At 36.6% G+C, this 26,672-nt stretch overlaps 1 protein-coding gene and 1 long non-coding RNA gene across 2 annotated transcripts; both read right to left on the reverse strand.

Moving 5' to 3' along the window:
* Positions 1-8,128: 8,128 nt before the first annotated feature.
* LOC121423373 lies at positions 8,129-10,792 on the reverse strand. Its single transcript, XR_005971278.1, has 2 exons — positions 10,477-10,792; positions 8,129-8,466 (listed from the first exon to the last, which is right to left on the reverse strand). It is a non-coding gene; the product is annotated as an uncharacterized LOC121423373 (long non-coding RNA).
* A 7,129-nt stretch (positions 10,793-17,921) lies between these two features.
* Positions 17,922-26,481, reverse strand: LOC121423112 (polycystic kidney disease protein 1-like 2). The gene is made up of 8 exons (XM_041618403.1): positions 26,204-26,481; positions 25,657-25,854; positions 24,966-25,169; positions 24,111-24,329; positions 22,536-22,665; positions 21,326-21,579; positions 20,808-20,979; positions 17,922-19,736 (listed from the first exon to the last, which is right to left on the reverse strand). The coding sequence occupies exons 1-8, from the start codon at positions 26,444-26,446 to the stop codon at positions 18,313-18,315; spliced, it is 2,844 nt and encodes a 947-aa protein (XP_041474337.1). The 5' UTR covers positions 26,447-26,481; the 3' UTR covers positions 17,922-18,312.
* Positions 26,482-26,672: the final 191 nt, after the last annotated feature.

A 26,672-nucleotide genomic window follows, 5' to 3' on the forward strand; every position in this document is an offset into this window, starting at 1 on the left:
TTATTTTCTAAACTGAAATGTATTATATTGTTTCACTTCAAAAACGGTATTTTATTTTGAAAAAAGCGCAAATATCATTTTAAAAAAGGGAACTTTCCATTTTGAAAAAAAAGGCATTTTCTGCACTGGGTGCACGAGCACCCTCTCGCTGAGGCAGAGGAGTTCCGACACTGGCAAGCAAAATAAATTTTGTACGCCTTCTTCTGCTTTCAACAGCTGATTTTCCAAACTTTACACTGTGAAAAAATTGGGCAATATTTTACCCAATATTTTGCCCAACGTTGGGCCGATAGTCAACCCTACCAACTACTGGGCAATATTTTACCCAACGTTGTTGGGGCATTAATGTGCCCAACTGTTGGGTAATATTTTGAACTACATTTTGGGGGACATTAATTTGCCCAACTTTTTAATAAAGTTATTAACCCAACATCTGGGCAAGGCCTTTAATAATCACCAAGAAAAATGGCATAATTTTACTAAGTTGTTGAGTTATTATGATCCCTCCCTGCAATCAATAATACTATTTGTTGGGCATTTTTCATTTGCTTTACACAACAAATGGTCATTACTTGACTGGGGTTTTGATGTGAATTATCCAATAGATGGGCAAATAAAACAAGCATTTTGTTTCTCATGCATGATGGTTTGATATTTACGTTCTGTCAATGATTTATTGGAAAAGTTGCACGAAAATGCATCCAATGCTGTTTGTAAATAGCAAGAGGAAAATTACTACAATGTATATTTTATAATAAAAGAACATAAATCCTCTGTGAGATATATTGTTTGTTTGCTTAAGAAATCATGTATTACTATCATAATTACTAATTAATATCATTTGTTATTATTTTGTAAGAAATTGATTACATATTTGTGAATTTCTTAAATCAATAGCCTCCTCCCCCAAAATAAAGGATGACAAAAATATTATTCTCATGACTATTTCTGTAAAACTGTCTTGAATGCTATAAAGCACAATTCAATCAATTTACAAGTGATAGTTCAAGTATGGATTAACAAGCACACATTCACACAGTAAACCACACAGTAATAAATATCCAATCAATGCACTTTAGATCAGTATTTCTTTGGGGGGTTTTTTTTATATAACTGAAACTCAGAAAGTTGCAAAAGTTACAACTACAAACATAATAACCAACTGCATGCATAGAAAGTGTGCATAACTTTGCAGAAGTGGAATATAATTAAACAGTGTCTTTCAATGTTATTACGATAATGTAATATAAAAAAGCTACAAAAATCACTGAGTGATGCCATATTTGAATATGTTCTTGAAAGTGAACAAAATGAATCAAGTTTATCATGCAACTGTCTCTAACCAAAATCTCTGACAGGTATAATTATATATGTACTTCCCTTTCTCTGTTTTTTTTTTATATAACTGGTTTTTTTTTTATTCAACTGAAACTCAGAAAGTTACAAAAGTTACAACTAGAAAGTGAAAAACATAATAACCAACTGCATGCATAGAAAGTGTGCATCACTTTGCAGAAGTGGAATATAATAAAACAGTGTCTTTCAAAGTTATTACAATAATGCAATATAAAAAAGCTACAAAAATCACTGAGTGATGCCATACTTGAATATGTTCTTGAAAGTGAACAAAATGAATCAAGTTTATCATGCAACTGTCTCTAACCAAAATCTCTGACAGGTATATATATGTAGGGAAAGTTCACCCTGACATTAAGTTGGTTTTAATAAAAGCAGTAAAATTAGATAAGAATATCAGTGAAGGTTTGATGAAAATCCATTAAAGGATAAAGTTATGAATTTTAAAAAATTTTATATTGTGACGTCACTTGCGAGCTGCTCTCCCATATGCTGTGTAGTGTAAATTCCATAAATTTCCATTTTTCAAAGTTCTTCATGAAGGAATAGATATTTTTCATAGAGGCGTGTGTAAAAACATGTGTCTAATAATACATCAAATGCACAGGTAAAATAATTTACATTCCTTTAAAAAAATGGATATTTATGGAATTTACAGTACACAGCATATGGGAGAGCAGCTCGCAAGTTACGTCAGAATATCAAAACTTTAAAAATTCATAACTTAAATATCATTTGATTTTCGTCAAACCTTCACCGATATGTTATTTAAATTTTACTGCTTTTATTAAAACGAACTTAATGTCAGGGTGGACTTCCCTTTATGAAGTAGTAAAGTTAGTTCTTTAAATTATTTTCAGTTTCTGGAATATGGAGTGCAGTTTTGTCCAAATCATTGTTTTGTGAAACAGCTTTGAGAGCTGACAATGGCGATCGGCTGTTGAGATAACTACTGTGTAAAGGCAACAAATGCCCGGAAAGAGCGCATTGCTGTTGTTTTTGCGAAAGTTGCCTCCTCCCTTTTGATTGAAAACGACTTTCTCAAAGAAAGTCCAGGTCCCTTTCAGCATGTTCTGGTACTGGCAGTCAAGGACATAGCGCGCCTTGTAGCAGGTGTAAACTGCTTTGATCAGCGAAAATGATGACTACTGTGTGTAGGCAACAAATGCCCGGAAAGAGCGCATCGCTGGTGTTTCGCGAAAGTTGCTTCCTCCCTTTTGGTTGAAAACGACTTTCTCAAAGAAAGTCCAGGTCCCTTTCAGCGTGTTCTGGTACTGGCAGTCAAAGACGTAGTGCGCCTTGTAGCAGGTGTCAACTGCTTCGATCAGCGACTGTACAGGTACTGCCCTCTTCTCTATTATTACAAAGACTTGTTGAGGTCTGAGTATGCTCTCGGTGAAGAGTTCCAAGATGAAGGGCTGTGGCCGCTGTGTCTCATCAATGCTCTGAAGGAAGCCTTCTATGTGAACGCTTTCCTGTTAAAACAACAGAACCGTAAACAATATTAAACATGACAATTTGCACAACACACAATGTCAATGAATCAACCACACTCTGTAAATGAAACTACACTCGTAACCATGATTCAAGTCAGGGGAATTTCTCCTGCTACTGGTGAATGTATCCCAGAGGAATAAATCTGTCACAAATATTCTAAATTCAGTATTAAAATGCACATGTGGGTACACTCACTTCGTGTACCTGGTCCGTGTCGATCCGGAGACCTTATCCGAAAGTGCTTTGCATGCACAATAACGCTGCATACAAGTGCAAGTGCATATCTCAAGTGAGTGAAGCAAAAACAAAACAGCGTCAGATATATGTCATGTATGTAGGCCTATTCTGACAAGTTCCTTACAAATTATGCTTAACGTAAAGTCCAAAATAGAAAAATAAAAAAAACGTTTAAGCAACTCACCTATGAAAGATTCAGCGAGGCTCCCCAGCCCCCAGTCATCTAGAAGCTCCTCCATATCTTATCGACCGTGTGTAGCATGCTGCAAGCGCAACTCGTGATCGTAAAGTTTCGCAACATTTACCACTCAGCAGGGCAATTACTAGCCCAACAATTGGACATCTGTATTTTGGCAGCGGCAGAGTAAAAATTTGCCTAAGTATTGGGCACATAATGCCCAACAAAACAATAACCAACGTATATATTACCCAACAAAAAAATGACCAACGTAAATTTACTCTTTTTTTTCACAGTGTAGTTCCACCTCCCCAAGATGAGCACTCCCCTATACCACTTTAGTGCTATCTCCCCATGCTCAAACCAGCCGACGCTCTTGCTAATGCTACTCCTTACCTCAATGTCTTTAGTCAGTGCAAGCCGTCCTGCTCCGCCACCATCGCCGGTCCTACCGCGTGGACCACCTTGGCCATTGACGTAGCTTAGAAGAAGTAACGTTACGAATAAGCACAGGGGAAATGTTCGATGCATGTTTAGATTTGGTTTCGGGAGACACCCAGCAAAACAATCAAGAGGACGAACAGTCAGGTAAAGTACTGTATACTATATATGGCCTTCGAGGGTTCAAGTTTTACCACCTATCGTTTATCGCATACTTTGGATAAACATTTCTGGCTCAAATTTGATTCAACAAAAGATAGGCAAATACGCCAAATGAATTGCATTTTGCGTTTGAGCGCTGCAGTATCGGTAATTCGCGATAAAACCAGTGGCGCAACCAGGATTTTCAACTGGGGGGGGGGGGCAAGCGGGGGCAAAAGCAGACACAACATTTACTCGCTTCACAAAATCCAGTGCGAGCTAGATATTTTAGTGTAGGCCATACTGACTTAAAAGGGACCTTTCAAGGACTGTTGTAAATTGTGAAGATATCTGAAATCTTTTGATACCCTGAGATAATAACTGGGCGTTCTAAGCACTTTTTGTAACCATGCACAGGATGTGTAGCTGACTAAACAATTGATGCGAGCGCGAAGCGCGAGCTGATTTTCAGCTTTTTGTAATATGAACAAGCAGGATGCGTATCTCGCTAAAACAAATGAAGAATAGCATCACTTGAATATTTTGCCTATTGGCCTGAACTCTGGATTTTGAAGCCCCATGTTATCCTATTGAATATATCATTTATTAATCTCACTCAATTAACGTTGGCCACAGAGAGTGTGGAATTTTAAATTTCCTACAATGACTTGAAAAATTGTCCACGTTCAAATCATTCACCTTCCATTATTTCATTCTCCTTTCTTACCCTTTCTCATTTACTTCTTCCTCTCCTTCCCCTTTAGGCCTAGAGGAGACTGGGAACAATTGTAACAAGGGACAAATGTAACAAAGGCTCCCACTGCGAGTCAAAGCTACTAGGGTAAGTTTTTTTTTTTACAGAGCATGCGCATTTCATCCCTCTACATGCGAGTGTGCGCAAATATAACGGTTCGTGGATTTTTCTGCAGCAAAATATCTGTTTTTGAGTAGGAATATATCGCATTACATAATATTTTTCTTCTGGGCAAATATGTAAATGAGCTATAGTGATAATTTTATATGTTTAGAAAGTATGTTCTTCGGCCTGCATTTGAGGCTAACATTTCAACGACGAATATACCCACGATAAGATCTTTTCAAATGTGACCAACCTCTTCGGAGCAGATGTGAAACCATGTTACGATTGCACATGACACTTTCGGAACTGTTAAAACTAAGGCTCAGAAAAGAGAAAATTTGCATAACTTGAAACGTATCTGTTAATCGTTTATTTAGTTTAAAAGGAAAAGGCTACCATATACAATGCGTATAAAAAAACGGGACAGATTTGAAAAGTCGATAAAATTTTTGTTTCGAATCATGATCTCTATATTTTGGTGTCAATAGGTGCTCTGAGGCCTTATCCTTCAAATGCCATTAAAATAATTAAGTGCCGTTCATGTTTGAGCGAACGCGAAATGTTTTTGTCTGGGGTTAAAAAGGGGGCTTGCGCCAAAATGGCATAAAATGATAAATATGATCATGGTCGGACTTCTTGCTTAAGAACGGACTTCCTCTTAACCTTTTAATTGTCTTTGCCATAATTTTCGAATAAACTCTACTTAATTGCTTGAATTGTCTGTTGTTGTTCCTTTTTAATATGTTCTGTTTTAGCTTTGAATATTCCTCCTCTAGGCAAGAACAAGTTTTTTTAAACCGTAGTATGGGAGAGCGTTTTTTTTTTTTTAAAAATCCTTTTATTATGTGCTACAAAGGTTATGGTGCCTTTGAACAGTGGCATACTGATGGATGAGGGCTCGGGGTGCTCTCCCCCCCCAAAAAAAAAAATAATAAATAAATAAAATAAAATGAAATATAAAAATCATGACCAAGAAACAAAAAGTCTCATTTATGGCAAAAATAATGAAAAGATTAAGAGGAAGTCTGCTGATTAGCCAAAAATCTAATCATCAAATTTCTCATTTCGGCCATTTTGGCGCAAGCTTCTTTTTGAACCCTCGACAAAAACGTCCCGTGTTCGCTCAAGCATGAGCAGAATTTATTTTTTTAATGGCATTTTAAAGATAAGATCTCAGAGCATCTATTAACATCAAAATATAGATAAAATGATTTGAAACAAATTATTTATAGACTTTTCAAAACTGTCCCTTTTTTGATATGCACTGTACATGTATAAGTTTAGAAATACATAAATTTGAACATATATCTGTCATTTTTTTATTATGCAATAAGGTTTGCGAATCATTTGTTTAATTGTAATCAGAACCTTCAGTGGTATTGTGTTTTTCATGTTTTTAATAATCTATTCCACTTTCCTAAAAAAAAATGTTAAGAAAACGAAAGTAATTTAGGTTCTTCTAATATCAAAATTGTATATCTGAGTACAGGCTAATTGGAAATAAAAGCACAGAACGGAGTAGGCTCATCGATAAATTGAAACATGAACACGTTTCGTCAATCATAATGCTTTATTTACAAAGAAAATTGTAACCATGTTTTGTTATTCACATGGCTAATGTTGTTTAAAATAAATTGTTAAAAGTAATGCATCACGTCAAGTGTATAAGTGATAAAAAAACAAAATGTCATGCATTTGTAACACCTGACCTCTTTGTTTTCAAATGAAAATAGCTTCTAAATTATTTTTTAACTTAATCCAAATCTATTCATGTGTCAAGTCAAGATATGCATCTTTCATTTTATTTATAGGTTAAGCAGGTATTTAGCTAAAGGTGATAATTCAAATTTAGTAAATTTTGTTACAATTACCCCCGGTCTCCCCTAATACTTTTTTATTGCGTCACCGACAAGGGGGTGGGGTAAAGTGTATAGGATTCGCCAATGAAAACAACAGCATGATTTCACCCCTGTTTTATTGATGTCTCCTTCATATCTTATTTTTCATACAATTATAAAACAAATTTCCATTGAGGGACAAGTAAAAAGTATTAGTAATACTTTCAATTTTATTACAAATATTAATTCAAATTATTATCCGTATCATTCATTTTCATAACAATATTTTTGTGTGACAGCCTGTTATTGTGGGATAAAGAACATTTGTATTTGGTCAATGGGTCGGCAACTAGCATTTGGTTAAAGTATTCAGAAATGGTTCATTGAGTTATTAAGAATACCATTCCCACACAGAATAACAAAAAAAGGAAGGTCCCTTTGTAAGGCAAACAAACTACATGCATTCTTATAATCCAACATCCATAAAGCCAAGCAAAATCAGTCTTTTCATTTTCAAGGTAAATTATTTTATTCATTAGTTCACGTTGACATGGTCGATGTATTTCCATAAAAGAGAGCAGTGGCGTAAATACGGGGGGGGGCATGGGGGCATTTGGTTAGTAGACTACGTATGGTCTTTGTGAATTCCTACAAACAAGCCTTAAAATGTTAATCATGATTACAAGTGCTTTATGCGCATGTTTAGATGTAATTCAAAAAAAATTAGCGAGCGCTTATTGGCACTCGCATTAGATGACTATGGGAGATGTGTATACTTAATGGATTCCTAAAATATAGTCCTTAAAATCTTCCTGTATGGGGGTCAATATTTACAAAAATATCAGCTCGCGCTTCGCGCTCGCATTTTTAGCGAGACAGGTATGTATCATGATTACAAAAGATTGATTATAATGTCTCCTTTCCGGTCTGAATATAAAAAATTTTAAGCTCGCGCCATCATTTGACCAGTGAGATACACATCCGTTCAATGGCACTGTTCTTAAAATGTCTCTATTAGGTCAGTATACCAGGCAACTGGGCGCGCTTCGCGCGCTCACTAAGTGACTCAAAATGTTTGCTGGTGCCCCCCTCATGCCGTGACTCACGGTACGCCACTGAAAGAGAGGTTACTAATAGAGATATACCAGATCTAATTATATATTGGATCTTATCTGCTGTTTTTTCAACATTCGCATTCAAATTAGATTTAAAAAGTTTAATAAATCTTCGTCTGTCTAGTATGAATAAAAGTTAATGATGTAGGTCTATAATATTATTGCCTCCTTATTCAGCTGACAAGGTAGTATTTCCAACAGATAGAATTTACCTTACACACGACGAGAAAATGTTTTCCAATTATTCAGTTTTTGTCTAATAAAAATTGCTTTTAAAACACCACCCTCATTCATTAGTGTAAAAAGCTGTGACTCCCAAATGTCCATATTATACATACACATTGATTAATGTGTTGTTTTTTTCTTCACTATCTCTTTCGAAGGACAAATCAGAAATGAAATCTAATGTTCCCTTAAACCAATCAAGATATTTACGTTTTGTCTCGATAGATATTCATTTCCTTCATTGTGATATACATATTGAACACCTTAAGATATTGATATCTTTATTTTTCTTTTTTTTTATATTATAGCCTCCATTTTTACTCTACATAGAAATTATCATGGGCATCGTAAATGTCTTTCTATCATCTGCTCAGCTGATATTGTTTTAGTCAAAATGAACAATCCTAATAGCATAATGGTTCCGGAAGAGCCAAGGTAGAAATCGCGATTTCCATGTCTGCTCTACAGGGCGACAGGTTGTCGTACTCTTCTGAAATCTGGGCGTCTGCTCAAAAAGTCGTCAATGGATCTTTTCATCTTTCTGATGAGCGGGGATGCCCTCATTTCTTCCACAGTTTGCTGTTAGTAAAAAAAAACATGACATGGGCCATCATCACCATGGTCATGATCATCATTATCATCTTTATCACCATCATCATCATCTTTATCCTCGTCATCATCATCATCATCCCCATCACCACTATCTTTATCATCATCCTGATGATGATGATGATCATCATCATCATGATCATCATCACCACCACCACCATCACCATCATAATAATAATAATAATAATACATTGTATTTATATAGCGCTTAATACGTGATGTTTCTAAGCGCTTTACAAAACAATTAAGTAACATACATCAATAACATTGGACAGTTAACATACAAGAAAGGAAATGTAGTGTAAAGTGTAAAGTATTTTCATATGACAAATTACAAATTAGCTAAGAAAAAAAAAAAAAAAAAATTATCGTCTTTATCCTCCTCGTCGTTGTCATTGTAGTGTCTGTATTTCTATATTTAAGTTTGGAACATGATTACTTAAAAAAAATATCCAATATGGTTTAGTCGTGTAGTAATGGATGGTATCTCTATAATCCAACCATATCCCCCCCCCCCCGTTGCTGTTATGAATCAGTTACACACTATTAGGTGGCAGCAACAATGCATTAGAGGAAGTGCATTTTATACTTTCAAGATACCAGAATCATCATCACTACCATCAAGATCATCATTATTATCATCATCAAAATCACCCTAGTTGTTATTGTCATAATTGTTGTTTGTTAGTATTATCATTATGATTTTTTATTGTTATTATTATTGTTTCAGCTCGATGATTATTCCTCATAACATCGTTCGACGACAGAACTATGCTATAACTTTACCGATCGAGAGACTAAAATGTGAAAGTCTACTTCAATGTATACGAAGTCAGGAAAGGTCACTATTTAAACATCCTTATCCCCTATTCAATTCAATTCAATTTTATTTATTTCACTTCCATCAAACAAAAACAAGTTGTATACCATATATAAACATAAGTATTTGTATCCGTTGCAGAGAAACAAAAATAATAATACACATGTTGTGAAAAAACACACAATTTGGGCAACACATTGGAGGTTTTAACTAAGTATACTATTTTTCAATAGAAATTAAATTAAGATGGAAATGGAGGGACCCACTAAAAAGCAATGCTTGTACAATGTGGGCCCCTCAAAAAAGATAACACAACCAATAACAAAGTACAAATACAGATATATGTAATCAAATGAGAAAAAAATAAATAAATGATAAATAATACTCACAAAATAAATACGAAGTTATCAAAAAAATATAATTTGTATAGGACAAAACAACCCGTTTGTATAGGACAAAACAATCCCCTATAAAAGTATAGAATTTTTAAATTGCCACATATCCTATTTTTATGTCAACATGGCGAGATATATTATCTCACCAAGTCGAAAAATATAAACGGTTATATACCTATGTCGTCCTGGCAGGCTACGGATCTCGACACGTCTTGGAAAATAAAAATGGCTTCCATAACCCCACCCTTTGGGAGTATAAAATGTGACATTTCATTTTTAGAATTATCAACTCAATGGATATTGCAATTGGACATTAAAATATTATTATCAGTGGTTATATCAATACTAGCTATTATAACTGTTGACATTGCTTATTATATCGTTGCTGCTGTTGTTCTTCTTATATTATCATCATCATCATCATCAGTAGTATAGTGAGCAGCAGGAGCAGCAGCAGCAGCAAGAGCAGTAGTTGTAGTACTAAGAGGAGTAGTAGTAGTAGTAGTAGTAGTAGTAGTTGGCACTACTAAACATCTCTATCATTATTGGGTATACACGTATGAGGCCATTGCTCCCACCCCCCTCCCCCTTGTGTGTTTAAAGTAAAGAAAGAAAATATCATTTTCAACAAGCGAGATGTCTAGATGATATATCTCTACATTGATTGATAAATAACGGCGAAAAGTTTACAGCCATCTTACCCCCCCCCCCCCCCCTTCCCCGCATGACAATTTCCCTCTACGCAGCTCCATGGATTTACCCTACCTGATCATACAATCTTGCCCCCGTATGTCGATCATCTAGGCTGTAGCCAGAGCCGAAGAGAAGCAATATGATGAATAAACTCATGACCACTACTCGATGCATCGTAAGCTTATTTCCAGAAAATGCATATATGATAAATATGGTTCAAGTTTAAAAGACAGTTCAGTCAGGACAGGAACGAAATATGATACTAAATCAAAAGAACACTCCCTTTACCTTCAATACAGCCTTCACCAAGGCAAGCTATTTTTCGAGGTTGAATTTGTTTTTGTTGTTGTGCGAGAAATATTTTTTTTATCATGAGATTTTACAAAGAGAGTGTAAACCACGCAGCGTAGCTTGGCACCGTAGCACTATGGGGTTGTTCCAATACATGCAAGTCATATTCAATATAAATATATTCACCAACCTGACTGTTACGGTTCCCGGATCATGCATGCATGGCATCTCACATTGCCTATCATGGGCATCACTCGGAACCTATTTTCTCTTTTATAATTATATATATATACCGGTATACTTTTTCGGGGGGGGGGGGCATGTCGCCTTTATGCTCATTATTGAAAGTTATTCATAATTATACTGAAATAACCCTCACACACTCCCCCCCCCCCCTTGTCTCCCTCTCTCCTTTCTGCGCAAGGTTCTGTGTGAATGCACGATATCTAACAAAGTACTACCAACCAGGCTTTTCAATTTCAACTATTCATAGTCTGTGAGCCGATCAAACGCCATTGTCTGTATACAGGAACAATTTCGTCATATTCGAAGTCCTACCCAATGCGATGAAAACACATTTTGGTTGTATGTTCCCAGCTGGTAACAATACAGCATTGGATCAACGAGTTGCAATGTTGTGGAAAATTTTGCCTAACGCTGCCTCAATGCTGGCAGGCAATGTTGCATCATCAATAGCATTGCACGCGCATACAAATTTCAGAACGAAAACGTTGGTCCAACGTTGTCCGGGAACTATGCTCCGACGTTGGTAGGTTTTATATTTACCGTATAAAATCACAACAAAATACATTGCACAAGAAATAAGAAAATTTTCAAGTAGAGAATTATCGCATTACATAAAAAAGTAAATTATTTGGGTCATGTACCCGTAATGAATATTCATGGTGCATGATTTTTTTTCCTAGATTCAGTTATGTCAACGTTGGTCCAGTATCCTAGTACCGAAGAAACCGATGTTGTACCATCATCGCTTTTCGTTCAAACAAAATCCCAATGTTGTACCAAACATCTCCACTGAAAAACTTTCCAACCCTGCAGTTCCAAATCCTGTCAACATCCTATAATTGTTGGTGTGTTAAAGGTCAAGTCCACCTCAGAAAATTGTTGATTTGAATAAATAGAGAAAAATCAGACAAGCACAATGCTGAAAATTTCATCAAAATCGGATGTAAAATAAGAAAGTTATGACATTTCAAAGTTTCGCTTATTTTTAACAAAATAGTTATATGAACGAGCCAGTTACATCCAAATGAGAGAGTCGATGATGTCACTCACTCACTATTCCTTTTGTTTTTTATTATTTGAATTATACAATATTTCACTTTTTACGAATTTGACGCTTAGGACCTCCTTGCCTAAATTAATTCCACGTGTTCAGGGAGGAATGAAACTTCATTTCACAGGACAATGACGAGAAAATAAAAATATTTCATATTTCTTATAATAAAATACAAAAGAATTAGTGAGAGGGTGATGTCATCAGTTCCTCATTTGCATACCGACCAAGATGTGCGTAGAACTGTTTTGTAAAATGAAGGAAACTTTAAAATGCCATAACTTTCTTATTTTACATCCGATTTTGATGAAATGTTTAGTATTATGCTTGGTGAATTTTTCTCTTTTTATTCAAATCAAGTGTTTGTTGGGGTGGACTTGTCCTTTAAATAAATCTCCATCAAACTCTGCCATCATCACCTGTTCATCAACCTTCCTACCTAGATGTTAGATTTTTGTGGAAAAAAAATCACAGCTGATATTCCTTAATCCTTCCTTTTCAGTGCTTTCCCTTTCGGACAAAATATTTTCTTTTAGTTTTTATTCTTCTTCTCTGTAATATATCATTTCACATAATAATAATAACAATAATGACGTTTCATTTACCCAGGGTAGCCACTTCAGATAGGAAACTGCTCTACCAGTGGGCCCTGCATAACACAACATGTTATTATTACCCTTCTCCAATCTAAATGCAAAGCGCCTAGCAAGAAGGCAGAAGGTCCCATTTTTAGAAGTCTTTGGTATGACTCGGCCGAGGATCGATCGAACCCACGACCTCCCGTTCATGAGGCGGACGCTCTACCGCTGAGCCACCATGCCCGGTTCATTGATATTGATAATGATTCAGCTGACTATCGTTTACTAATGTTTGAACTTTACAACTTTCTGCCTCCGGAGTGTGGAGTTTTACCAAATGACCAAGGTTTCAAGCGTTCTGTCATATATGTCCACCACTGGCGTAATGAAAATGTCAATTCTTGCCCACTCGCATCTTTAAATATTTGCTCCATTGGCCATATATCTGGCCCCCTTGTTCTATTTGTTATTTTGGCTTGAACATGGACGTCCACAGCGAGGTGACATTTTTTTTTTGTTTTTTGTTTTTTTTGTTTTGACATACACATGCACGCGCGCGCGCGCACACACACCTTTAAACTCTTACCAAATTTCTTTTCACACATTTAATCCTATCCCCTCACACACTATCTTTATTTCCACACACCCAATCAACTCTCCTCGTATCATTTCTCTTTCCACTCACCCAATCCAACCCCCATACAAGTACTTTCCACAAAACCAATCCACTCCCGTCAGACCTTTTCTCTTTTCACACATGCACCCGATATCCAGTCCCCTCACGCTCTCTTTCCACACACACAATCTGCTCCTTTCACACTTTCTTCCTTTCGAACCTATCCGATATAATCCTCTCATAATCTCTTTATATAAAAAGCAATCCACTTAATTCACACCTCTCACTTTCCAGACAACGCACTCCCTTACACTTTCCACACACACTTTCTATTTTTCAAAACAACCAATAGGCCTATACCCCCGTAATACCCCGTATACTCTCCACAAACCAATCTTCTCTCGTAACACTTGTTCTCTTTCTACACATCCGATACAATCCTCTCATTCTTTCCCCACACACAAACCATTCCATCCTTCTTTCCAAACATCCGATACAATCCTCTCATTCTCTTTCACACACACAAACCATTCCATCCTTCTTTCCACACATCCGATACAATCCTCTCATTCTTTCCACACACACAAACCATTCCATCCTTCTTTCCACACATCCGATACAATCCTCTCATTCTCTTTTCACACACACAAACCACTTCTTTCTTCTTTCCACACATCTGATACAATCCTCTCATTCTCTTTTCACACACACAAACCACTTCTTTCTTCTTTCCACACATCTGATACAATCCTCTCATTCTCTTTTCACACACACAAACCATTCCATCCTTCTTTCCATACATCCGATACAATCCTCTCGTTCTCTTTCCACACACACAAAACACCCCGAGCCTTCTCTCTTTCCACACATCCGATACAATCCTCTCATTCTTTCCCCACACACAAACCATTCCATCCTTCTTTCCAAACATCCGATACAATCCTCTCATTCTCTTTCCACACACACAAACCATTCCTTCCTCCTTTCCACACATCCGATACAATCCTCTCGTTCTCTTTCCACACACACAAACCATTCCATCCTTCTTTCCACACATCCGATACAATCCTCTCATTCTCTTTTCACACACACAAACCACTTCTTTCTTCTTTCCACACATCTGATACAATCCTCTCATTCTCTTTTCACACACACAAAACACCCCGAGCCTTCTCTCTTTCCACACATCCGATACAATCCTCTATCTCTCTCTCTCTCTCCACACACAAACCACTCCTCTTTTTCTGCACATCCTATACAATCCTCTCTTTCCACACACATAAACCACTCCTTCCCTCTTCCCACACAATCCTCTCATTCTAATTCCACACATCCGATACAATCTTCTTTATTTCCCCACACACACACTCCCTCACTCTTTCCACACACACAAACCACTCTAAGCCTTCTCTCTTTCCACACATCGGATGCAATCCTCTCACTCTCTTTCCACACACACAAACCACTCCTTCCCTCTTTTCACACAATCCTCTCATTCTAATTCCACACATCCAATACAATCCTCTTTTTTGCCAACACACACACCACTCCCTCACTCTTTCCACACACAGCACTCTGAGCCTTCTCTCTTTCCACACATCCGATACAATCATCTTTTTTGCAACACACACACCACTCCCTCACTCTTTCCACACACAGCACTCTGAGCCTTCTCTCTTTCCACACATCCTATACAATCCTCTCATTCTCTTTCCACACACACACACAAACCACTCCTTAACTCTTTCCGCACAATCCTCTCATTCCACACATCCGATACAATCCTCTTTCTTTCCACACACACACACACACTCCATTCCCTCACCCTTTCCACACACACAATCCACTCCTCTCTTTCCACACATCCGATACAATCCTCTCTCTTTCCACACACACACACACACTCCACTCCTCCCCTCACCCTTTCCACACCCCTAATCCAAGTTCTTCCAGAACCCATCACACTTTCCACAGAATTTACTCTCCTCACACCCATTACATTAATCTCGTACTTTATTTCTTTTCATGCACACAACCCAATCCCCTCACTTTATTCCTTTCCACGCGCAAAATTCACTGCAAATTTGTGGTTTTCAATCTTCTATCCCCAATGCAAACTTGGCAAAATTTAGTAGAATGAAGAGTAAATGGGTACAGCTATTACATTACAGTTAATTTGTAGCATTTTTTTTATTTATACTTTGATCAGAACTGATCTGAACATTGAATGAACATGGCTATAGAGAAATTAGTGGTACCTGTCTTACAGCTAGAAATTAAGTTATGCTGTGCTAAATAAAACTTCTGATAAATGTTTAACTTATGGGTTTATCTTTACACCTAGATAATTTCAGAAAATAAGTGCAATGTGTGTCCAGTACCAGTGCAATTCGATGCTTACTTGCACTTCATGAACTTCTCAAGCTATCATAATTTATATGGTATTTCTAAATTATTTCATGATCTAGAAGCAGACTTGATTTTTTTTTCAACCCACATATAGGATATTGAGCAAACATATTTCATGAAACTGCACACCTTCAAATATGCAAATTTGACTTATACTCATTTATTCAAATCAGATCAAATAAGAATCAATCTTTAAAGCCTATATTTATTATATCCCCAAAAGTTAATTTCACTATTCCAAAAATTTATATCATTATTCCAATGTATTACTAGATTATATATATGTGTGTGTTACAATGTAAAGGGTATAACATAACAAATGTGTTTTATTGAACAGATTTATATAAAAATAAAATATCTGAATATTTATTATATCCTTCTCAAGCATGGAAAGGGCTGAAAATTTCAGATATAATCTTTGTATATTCCTGATAGCCAATTGCTAACACTGTAAAGTAAGTGTCCAAAAGTCTATTAAAAAAAAAGAGATTAGGCGGTAGATACTAAATTTCAATTTAAATGACCACTAAACTTTTGTAATATTGGGATGTTAGATGATACCCGAGTATAGGTCACATTGTTGACCCATTGTCAAAGCTTTAGACAGGGTTTAAAGGAAGGACCCTACTATTTGACCAATGGGAGGCTAGACAAACCACATGAATGTATTACTCATGGACGAATATGCACACTTAACAAAAATCTACAAAGCCAAACAAAAAAAATCGAATTCAGGTCCAGGCCATTTTCAAACTAAAATATTTATTAATCTATTCACGATCACGTCAGGAAAAGGAGATGTATTGCGATAGACATGCATTAAAATTCACTTCATATCATAATGAAAATCACATTCACAGCAGTTAATGCATTACACGCCCCATTCAAGTGACACATCTATGTTCATCTCATTTGTAAATTTTGAGTGAGAATAATTTCACATTCATCTGAATGTAACTGTCATCATCTTAGCAAGGTGGTACTTCATAAACATTTCTGTATGTTATGTCTCATTCGGCACAATTATTAAGATTAAATAAGATGCACTTTTGTAGAACCAACATATAAGATGTTTGAACAAGCAGCCTATCGTCTATCCTTGGTTTTACGTGTTTCATGAATTCCTATTGTTTTTATTTCTTATATCTTGCATTCTTCTGTTGACTTGACTGGTATATGGTAACAATTCCAGTATTGCCTATGTAGTAGCCATATGGGGCAGTATTCTGACAAGTAAACCCAAACATATTTTCTCTAGCATCAGATCAAGATAATTTGAACTGGGTGAATAAGGTGGCATCTGGGCACACTAAATAAATAAGTGGCTACCCATTACTATTAATGTACCTTAGTGTCTAAATTATTTCAGTGTTATGAGAATGGGATTAGGTGCTCTTGACGATGTATATACTGTGATATTTCAGGGCGCTACTAAAGTAACAAGGAAAGTGTATCTTATAGGCATATATACAGATCAAGATAATTTAATGATCACCGGTAAGTGAAATACATTATACAAAAAAAGCAATGAAAGACTTACAATGAAAGACATGAGTGAATATATACCCTAGAACAGGTTGATCTCACATGATTTCAATCCTTATCTAAATAATTTGATTTTTTTTGCATACATTATTTCAGTAAGAGAATCAAATATTATAGAAGAACAATACTAAAAATGTCAAATGATGTTCAGAAAACAGTTGTCTGGATAACATGAGCAGTGAACACTTGATCTTCCACACTGCCATTCATCCACTATTCACTATCATTACATGAAATTTCTAATACTAGATTTTTTCTTCTCCAAAATATTATTTTCCAAAGTATTGTTTACGGTTAATGACATTTTAGAGGTGTCAAATCATGTTCTTCACTTTTCAAGCATAAAGTATATTGACTTGTACTTACAAAATATGATATGATATAATATCACTTTATTTGCAAACATTTAGCATATTGGTGTATTCATGAACCCAAATAAGAATTTCCAGTATAATGTGAGCTTCATTTGATTCTGTTTAGTCAAATCAATTCCGTTGAACTATAATAGCAGGTGATACTCAGCAGTAACTAATGCAATAAGTCTGTTTGGCATTTAAAGTGTTTTCTAGATATCTAGAAAAAAACACAAATAAGTGCAACATGTTTTCAGAAAATGTGATTTAATATCGGATCGATCATTATAATCAGTTTATCAATTCAATATCACCATTTGTCGTCTGAATTTAGATTTAGTCGGCAATTGGTCTAGGCCAGAGAAAAAAAAAATAACAAGCAGATAAGACAAAGCTGGCTGCACTTATCACTACAAACACAAACACCACCTTCACTAAATTATTAATTCACAGCAAAATTAATCTATTAGGAATCACAATAATAAACAATACCATTTGTACATATGGATGGCATTTACGGGCATTGCACTCAGCAGAGCATTTATGTACAGAGGACGGGAGCAATTAAGAGTGATGATCGATTATTTATATATTTTGTGTGAGTGAATATTTCTACTTCTGAATCATGGTTGATATCTTGTACTTAAATGTCGGTCATAAGTATGAGAAAGATAGTCCACCAATATTTTTCATTGTTTACTTTGTACAAAATTTTTGTACATGATTTGTCACAATATGCAGTTTGAATTAAAGTTGAATTTTATATCATTCATTTAATTAATTTGGCATTTTTTTTAAAACAACAGCTGTGCGTACAAATTATCCTGTCAAAGCAATTTTAACTGGTCGTTTCTTGGTGGTGTTGGTATTCTCCCCCTTTGACCCACCCATCCCGCGGATGACGTCTTCAAATTGGGAGGCATCGAAGTAAACCTTGGCAATGCAGTCAAGGAGTTGGTCAACCTTGTCAGGGAACTCTGTCATAGGATCATGGTTGTCCATCTCTGTCACAGGGTTGGTCTTCTTGTCTTCTGGCTTGGTCTTGTTGTTCCATCCCACCCATTTCTTTAGCTGACCGATCATGAAGTCGACCATCTCATAGTCGTTGGACTGGCGGGTGATGTCTCGTTTCACTGAAGAGAACGCCTCAATTACGATGGTCAGGAACATGTTGACAAGTATGAACGTGATGGTGATCATGAAGAAAAAGAAGAAGATGGGGCCAAGGATCCGATTTGTTTCAGCAATACCAGCATAGTGGAATTTGCCTAACATGGCAGCAGAAAGTGTTTCCATGGTAAAGATGAAGTCAGAGAAATCAAGGAGATGGCGGAGGTACATCTGGTGAAAGGCGAGTGCGTAAGCGATGAAGAAGATTCCAAACATGATACCAAAGTGGATCAGATCTTTTGTGCAGCTTTGAATGGTGCTCGACAGGATCCCGATGCGTTTGTTGAAGCGAAGAAGTTTGATGAACTTCAGGTTGCCGATAAAGACCACAACACCTAAGAGGTATGTAAGTAATTCATTCCAGTAGGCAACATACTGAAGGTTGATCCTCTCTGTCCCATGGGTTGCCTTGAATTCCTCAAGGAGGTTGGCTGTGACATATTTGCGATAGAAATAGACAACTGTTGCTCCGATAGCACAAGCAATGATGATCCATTCAGCCAGGTTCCAGAAGGTCTTGAAGTATTTTTTAACCCCCTCCCGTCTCAGGTTGTTGATTTCACGAACAATAAAGAACACAATAAATCCGAGGAAGAGGATCTCACAAGCAAGACGAACAGCCCCAAAACCTTGAGCGTAGGTGTAAAGACGAATTATATCGATACGATAGAAAGGTTCTACGCCACCAGTGGGCAGGAACTCCGCCAACAGACTGACAACCCCAAATAGATCCACCTGACTATTGTACAAAGCAATCTCTACAAACACTCCCCGTGTGTATCTATCGAGCCAGGCCTCCTGGTACAGCTGATCCAGGAGAGCTTCAACGTCGGTCTTATTCCCCTGAAGTTTGGCAAGATACCCACCTCCAGAGTAGAGGGCATGACGACCAAGTACTGGGTAACTTTCTATGTCATCCCATGCTGTGTAGTTATATTGCGGTCTGTCTGTTATGTTTGGATTGTACGGTGTCCATCCGGGCCCATAGTTTTCTTCATCTGAATCCGTTACGGAGTAGGCAACATTACACTCCGGTACTATGTCTGTGAATTCAGATACCACTTCACACTCTCCTACGAGAAAAAAGAATAAATAAATGGGGAAATTACTCATAAAAAATACAACAAGGGATAATGCTATACAAAGAAACCCTAATGAAAACAAATTCATTTCATGAAAGCTGTACCCTACACTGGAAAAAGAGATATTTATAGAAACAATAAAATCACAGAAAATTTCATGAAAACCAGATGAAAAATTATTAACTCCACGTTTTGCATCATTTTGATGAGACAATTCTTATCAAAATAAATTAACAATATGTAATTATTGTGATCATGACGTCATCTTCCATCTTTTTCTCTTGTATTTCAATACATGAATTAACAATAACTCTCATTCCCTGCTCCAAGAATGCCAAACATCGGATTAACTGTTGATCGAATATATAACATCATCATATGAATCTTATCTTGTTATGATATTTTTGAACACATGATAAAGAAAAGTGAAGTCATTAAGAATCATCATCATTAAGAATTAAGACATCATCAGCTATAAAACTGGAGCAAATTTATAACAAAATATTATTTTACCTGCATAATAAAAGTTAAATTACTTCACCCAATTTTGATAGAATTTTCATTTTTGCTTCATTCAATAAACCTTATTCATGCCAATCTTGTCACTTTCAGGCTGGAGTACCCATTTCACACTATCATACTTTCGTCACATTCACATGATGCCTGAGTCAAGTTTGAAATCGATCCTCGAAAAAAACTTTGAATATTGCGTAGACAAGACATTTCCACATATGTAATGATGTTTGCAAAGGATTTTAGCTGCTCATTTCGTGCAATGCTTTAGAGATATTATTAAACAGGGAAAAGTTGATGAACACAACCTCTCTCCAGAAATAGATTCAAGTGATCTACTAAATGTAATCAAATTTAATAGGTATAATTTCTTGGCACTGTGAAGAAAAGTGAGTAACGTAAAAGGGCAGTAACGTTTCATCTTGTTTAGTTCTGCATCAATATAAGAAAGAGGGGCACATCATATGTTACCATGCACATCTTCTTTTTTACTGCTCTTATCTTGAATCCCTTACCAACCTCCGCAAAAAAAGTAATGTATATACTCACCCCTTTTGACGCGAACCTGTCGTAGTACAGGATAACCGAGGATTAAAGCATTCTGGTCTGCAAGAAATCCTTCCAGTTCTGGACTTGGATCACCATTATACCAGGTTAGGGGGAATATTGTCGGTACAAGGGTGGTGTGAAGGTAGGCCCAGAAAGATGTATGACTGTTGATCTGTTTGCGGTAAGTAAGAATATGAAGAAAAAAAAAACAATTAAATTGTTTGTATGTTTAATAGCAGAAGCCTGACATGTATGATAATAAACAAATCTAACACACATACAAAATCAGCAGAAGCTAGCATAAATACAACACACAATTTTTGGTAACAAACTAAATGTATATTATAGTTCAATAGATATTTGACCCCTCCCCTTAAAAAAAACATGTACATGTGTGAATAATTCAGTTTTACTCCGTATAATAGCACATAAAATGAAGAGGTATGAAAAGATCAAAATCGTAATCAAAGGCTATGATGTGCAGTGATTAATATTAATATCTTTAAGTTCAGTCTTGCCTTGGTAAAGGAATGAACTGAATCAGGACCAATTACAAGCTCGTTGAAGAAGTCTTCTTGCATTCGGTAAGCTGAAGGATCAGAATTGCCATAGCTGATGACAAGAACCACCCACAGATACACCACGTAGAAGAAGATCTCCCTGAAGATGGAATACATCTTAATCTCCTTGAGACGTTGTTCTCTGGCTCTTTCCAACGCCTCTGGATCAGGTGGCTTGTAGGGCAGTTTACGCTTCTTTCTTGACACAGTACCTAAGGTAAATTGAAGCACAGGAACATGAATGCGTCTCTGATATTCAATGAACTTCACTGGTTACCAGTCCAAAAGACAATTACATCTTAAGATTGCATTGTTTGTTTACATCTCCACAATTGACCTAGTACCACCATACATTTCATGCTTGTTATCTTGAGGCCAACAATCTCATCATTGTTTATGTTCTAGAACATGCCCTTTTCATCTAAATTCCCAAAATGAACTCAAATAAAGTTTAACAATGCATAAGTTTTTCTGGCCCTAGTATTTGAAAAAATCTCCATGTAGCATCATCTGTCCAAGCTATTCAGCATAATCATTCATAGATAAACTGAAAACCTATCCATTTTCATTCTGATATCCTCTGTAATCACTTGGAGCTAGGGCAGAACTTGTTACTATGGAAAGGTGCTACATAAATGTCAATGCATGTACATATGTGCATGGATTTGGAAATAAAGAATACAGTTGAAAGCTGCAAGCGAATAAGTTGGAAAACAAGTGCAATAACATTTTAATTATTCAGTTTTAAAATGGGCAAGTTGATTTTATTAAAATTGATTTCAATGACAGACTGGATCGATTGAAAGGACCCCCCCCGTACTTAGTCATGTGATCTCTGTACATGTGCAAATAAACACCATTCAATCAGATTTAAAGTGAGAATGTCAAGGATCACAATATCACAATTTGTGGGTGCGTTGTGGTCTAGTGGATACGACTCTTGTCTTTTATTCAGAGGGGCATGGATTCGAACTCCAGCAATGGCGTCTTGCCTTCAGCAAAATTTTGTTCCCACATTGTGTTGCACTCAACCCAGGTGAGGTAAATGGGTGTCCGGTGGGATTAATTGAATGCACCAAACCCCTTTACAGCTGGAGCTAAAGTTGGGGTAATATATAAAGTGCGCCAATGAATAGGCAACTAGATAAATGCTATATATCATTATTACCAGAGACTGTGTGGAGGTACTCTTCATCAGGTCTGAGATCAAATTCCTCTTCATCCTCTTCCATCTCGGTATCCTCATCGGCATTAGGGCTTTTGATAATACAGGCAATGAAGGTCGCAACCAGAAGAATCTGTACAGAAAAAGCAAGAGCACAGAGAAAAATTTCAGCCTCAAAAATATACACAGGAAAATCATAACTACATCTAAGTCTTTAATTCTTAGAACTTCCAACGAATAACCGTTTCTAACAAGCACCCTAAAAAGATCCTTTGGTACCTTTATCTCTTTGTATGCTGAATTATTTATTGCTCCTGTTTCATTAAACTTTAAATCTAACTTGCAATAACAGTTAAAAACTACTAAAATACTTCAATCTGATTGGCTGAATCACAATACTAACAATAATAATGATATTAAAAGTGATCCAGGGGTTAAAGGTATTATTTAACTTTGTGAGCAGCCGATTTAAAAAATTCTCAAACCAAGATGAAACATGTGTACAAGTGCATGTATTAGAACTAATAAACCCTGAAAACAACCATTATTGAGAATGAAAAGCTAAAACTAAGGGGCAAACCCCGATTTTGTAAATAGGCGTCTTATAGACACCTAAATAGTACACATAAGTGTATGGGATGAAATTAAGATGGTGTTTCCGGTCACTTTATATTTCAATTTTTGAAGCACTAAATAATCATTTTCGAACGCAATTTTTTCTGGGCTTCATTTTTGGAACAAATCACAGACACAGGTGACAAGTGTGACCCTCTAGCTCAGATTTTTTAAAAGTCAAACCAATGTTAACCAATCACTTTAAAATCTTCTATAGGACTTCAAGTACTCCCAATGATCCCTGTTTTGGCTTTTGAGAAATCCTACTAAGGTGCTAGATTATGGGATGCTAAAAAAGGTCCTTCTCAGCAATCCACCAATTTCTCTTGAATTTATAGATAATTGGCCATCTCTGTCACATGACCAACATGACCCAATCACTGTCACATGATCCCATAACTTAAAGCCTGTCTTTAGGTTTGGTAAATCGCTCAAAAAGTGCATGTTGTTCTTTTATTTCATTGCTAGATATTACTATATCAATGTATGTGCCCCAAAAAGAATGCAATGTGAAGGATACAAACTACAAATTTGGGGGGTTAATGAATTTACATCAGAATTTAATTTGATTGGGTGCCTGATCAAAATAGAATATCTACCAATTTTTGTCTTTTATATAAACATTTCTCAAGCATGGAATGGGCTGAAAATTTTAAGGTATAATATAAGCCTTCTTATTACTGAAAATGTAAAATAATTGCTCAAATGGCAATTTAAATAAATAGAAATACATTCCAAGAGAGGGTGCTAGTTTCAAATTCCTAACAGCCAGGAAAATGCCATACTTAAATTCAAATAAGTAAATATGATTTAAGGACTACAACAGTTTGGATATATTGTAATGTTAGATGGTACTCAAGAACAGTTCACATAACTATCCCTGTACCAAAGCTAAAGACATGCTTTTAAGAAGACACTGTCATATACCAAACAAGAACAAAGTGAAATGATATATCACTATACCTTAATGGGTTGTGTGAGGAAGATTCCAAAGACAAAGGAAACAACAATTGAGCAGAGCCATTCACTAGCTTCCTTATTGCCGAACTGGATGCCATAGAACACTGTAAAGGTGGTAGCTGCCGCCAGAGTTAAGATTAACACAATCCAAGCAATAATGACAAACCACCAAGGAAAAGAAAACTTCTTGCGTCGTTTCGGTTTTTCCGGTTGGATCAAGACCTAAGAAGAGGTGGTAGAGTTTTATGAAACTTAATCTTCTTTTTTCTGACCAATTAAATTGGCAAGTAGTGTTTCTAAGACAGTTTGTGATCACCACCCTTCATTTTACAGATCATCATTCAGGAAATTTCACATCAGGGCCATCTGGGATTCCTTGTGGTGTAACCTTGGTGTCAAAGTAATTTGCTTAAGCTAGTAGACAATGAATTTTCTTTCAAAGAAAGCATGGGGGAATTTGATAACATTATGGACATACATGTACATGTTCACAATTTTTTTGGCTGCAGTCTTGTCACTAAAGCATGTTTCACGAAACTTTTGTAAAAATTGACATACGGTACTTTAATAATCAAATATCCATTGTGAATACCTTTCTCCTAAAGTTTTTTATAACATCAAAAAAGAATGCCAACAAAATTGTAAATTCAAATCACGAGCTGCCAGCAATTCTATTGCTTTTTTAGAGCATAGTCCAGGCAGTTATGATAATTTAGAGAGGTGAACCCCCTTATCCACCTAATCTGTATGTAAATGTTATGTTTGCTTGGGTTTCTTTGAAATAGACAACAAATCAATTGCTCATAATAAACTTAACATAATAAAAATTTGCATATATCAAAAACTTGAATGACTTACTGTTGCATCTCCTGTCCCTTGCGGAGTCGGGGATGAATCCCCACCAAAGTAACCCGCGCCTCTACCGCCTTGGGCCACACTCTCGTCGTAGGTACCGGGGATGGGTGGGACGACCAGACTAGGTTCAGCCCTAGTACCTGCTGTTGGGTTCATCATCATCGCCGGCTTACTGCTTTCCTCAAGGACGATTCTGCTCGGTGATGCCTGAGTGAGTTTAGAGACGGTGAGGAGGCACATGGTTCAAAATGAATCATGACAACTAGTGAAACATTTCATTGCTATCCTGTGTATCATGATACCCATTAATCAGATTTGATTTTGCATGAAGTTGCAGATTATTTATTTTTCTCTAATTAAGAAACTTTGTTGCTTTTACCCCAAAACTCTAAGATATTGGCCTAAAAGACCAGACTTAATGTTAGCCAATATAAACAATAAGAAAAGTGTGAGAAAATTGTAAAGTATTGAGCAAACTAAATCTAATGTTAGAACGTCTTCTTTAAAACCTGATGGGATTCCTTGAAATAATCAGTTTACTATTTATCTACATGGGGGGAGGGGAAATCTCAATCAAACAATGATTTTTCTTCTTTCTGATTAGATTTCTTTATTTCAGTTGATTCAGAAGTCTTTCATATTTCTGTTATAGCTTGCAGGAAGTAGTCACCACAGAGCTCAAATCTCCACTTACAAAGTCTTCCAACTTGGAGTAATCCGCTGGTGCTGTCTTGCGAGGTCGGCGCTTCAGTTTCCGAACAGGCTTGTTGACCAATGCAGCTAGCTTGATGCGAGACTCTCTCATCTTTCTGGGACGGGATTTCCGGAAGAATTGGACGACAAGAAGAGATACTGGGAAAACTATGAGGTTGGCTTGGATTCCAATGCTTATCTGTTAAGATAATGGATGAGATCACATAAAAGTATTTGAATGGAATCATGAACCAAAGCAATCACTTGCATTATTCATCAATAACCACCATTTATACTCCTACTCCTTCATCTCCTCCTCCCATTTCCCTCTTCCCTCTGTTTCCTCCTTATCCTCCTCCTCTTTCTCTTCACCCTCCTCATATCACTATTACCACTGTTACAACATTATGAATTTCAAATGTGATCGGCAATGGGAATCCATTACATGAAAAATACATGATCACCATTACACTCTTATTAAAACTCTTTCCAATTATCATCAGGTAAAGCACTAGAAAGATGGCAGTATAAGGAAAGCTGGCTGGTACCTGAGCAGGAGAGAGACTCAATGGGCCTATTTCAATGGGGCTGGTGGCAGCAGGAGGTGGGGTAACCTTGTAAAACATGATGTTCACAAGCATCTCCAACCAAAGGAACATCAGACAGCATGCAGCCCTCTGGAACCGGGTGAATCGACTCCCTGGAGGACGGGCGATGATGGAGAACCACAGGTGGCCATCGTTGAAATTCTTGCGGGAGTGGTTGCTGAACAGGTGGGAGAAGTTCTGCATCTGCTCCCGGCCTGCTACTGGAATAAGCCGGTCAATCTGAATGTGACAGAAAGGATTGTTTCAATAAAACTGTACTTTTTCACTTGCTCTTGAATCTTGTGTGAGACAGATTGCCAAATACAAGTTTTCACATTTATACACCATCACCATTATCATCTTTGGCATCATTATCATCATCACCGTCACCATCATCATCAACATGGTAATCAACACCAACACAAACCAT

The sequence above is a fragment of the Lytechinus variegatus genome, chromosome 10 (assembly GCF_018143015.1).
Source record: "Lytechinus variegatus isolate NC3 chromosome 10, Lvar_3.0, whole genome shotgun sequence".
NCBI lineage: Eukaryota > Metazoa > Echinodermata > Echinoidea > Temnopleuroida > Toxopneustidae > Lytechinus > Lytechinus variegatus.

What these genes read in the sequence shown, in the direction of transcription:
- LOC121423112 (XM_041618403.1), bottom strand. Translation starts at nt 26,446, where the DNA reads ATGCAGAACTTCTCCCACCTGTTCAGCAACCACTCCCGCAAGAATTTC. An exon ending in ACTCCAAGTTGGAAGACTTT is followed by an intron (nt 25,170 to 25,656) that starts GTAAGTGGAGAT and finishes AAACTCACTCAG; the next exon opens with GCATCACCGAGCAGAATCGT. An exon ending in CAGTTCATTCCTTTACCAAG is followed by an intron (nt 20,980 to 21,325) that starts GCAAGACTGAAC and finishes TACCGCAAACAG; the next exon opens with ATCAACAGTCATACATCTTT.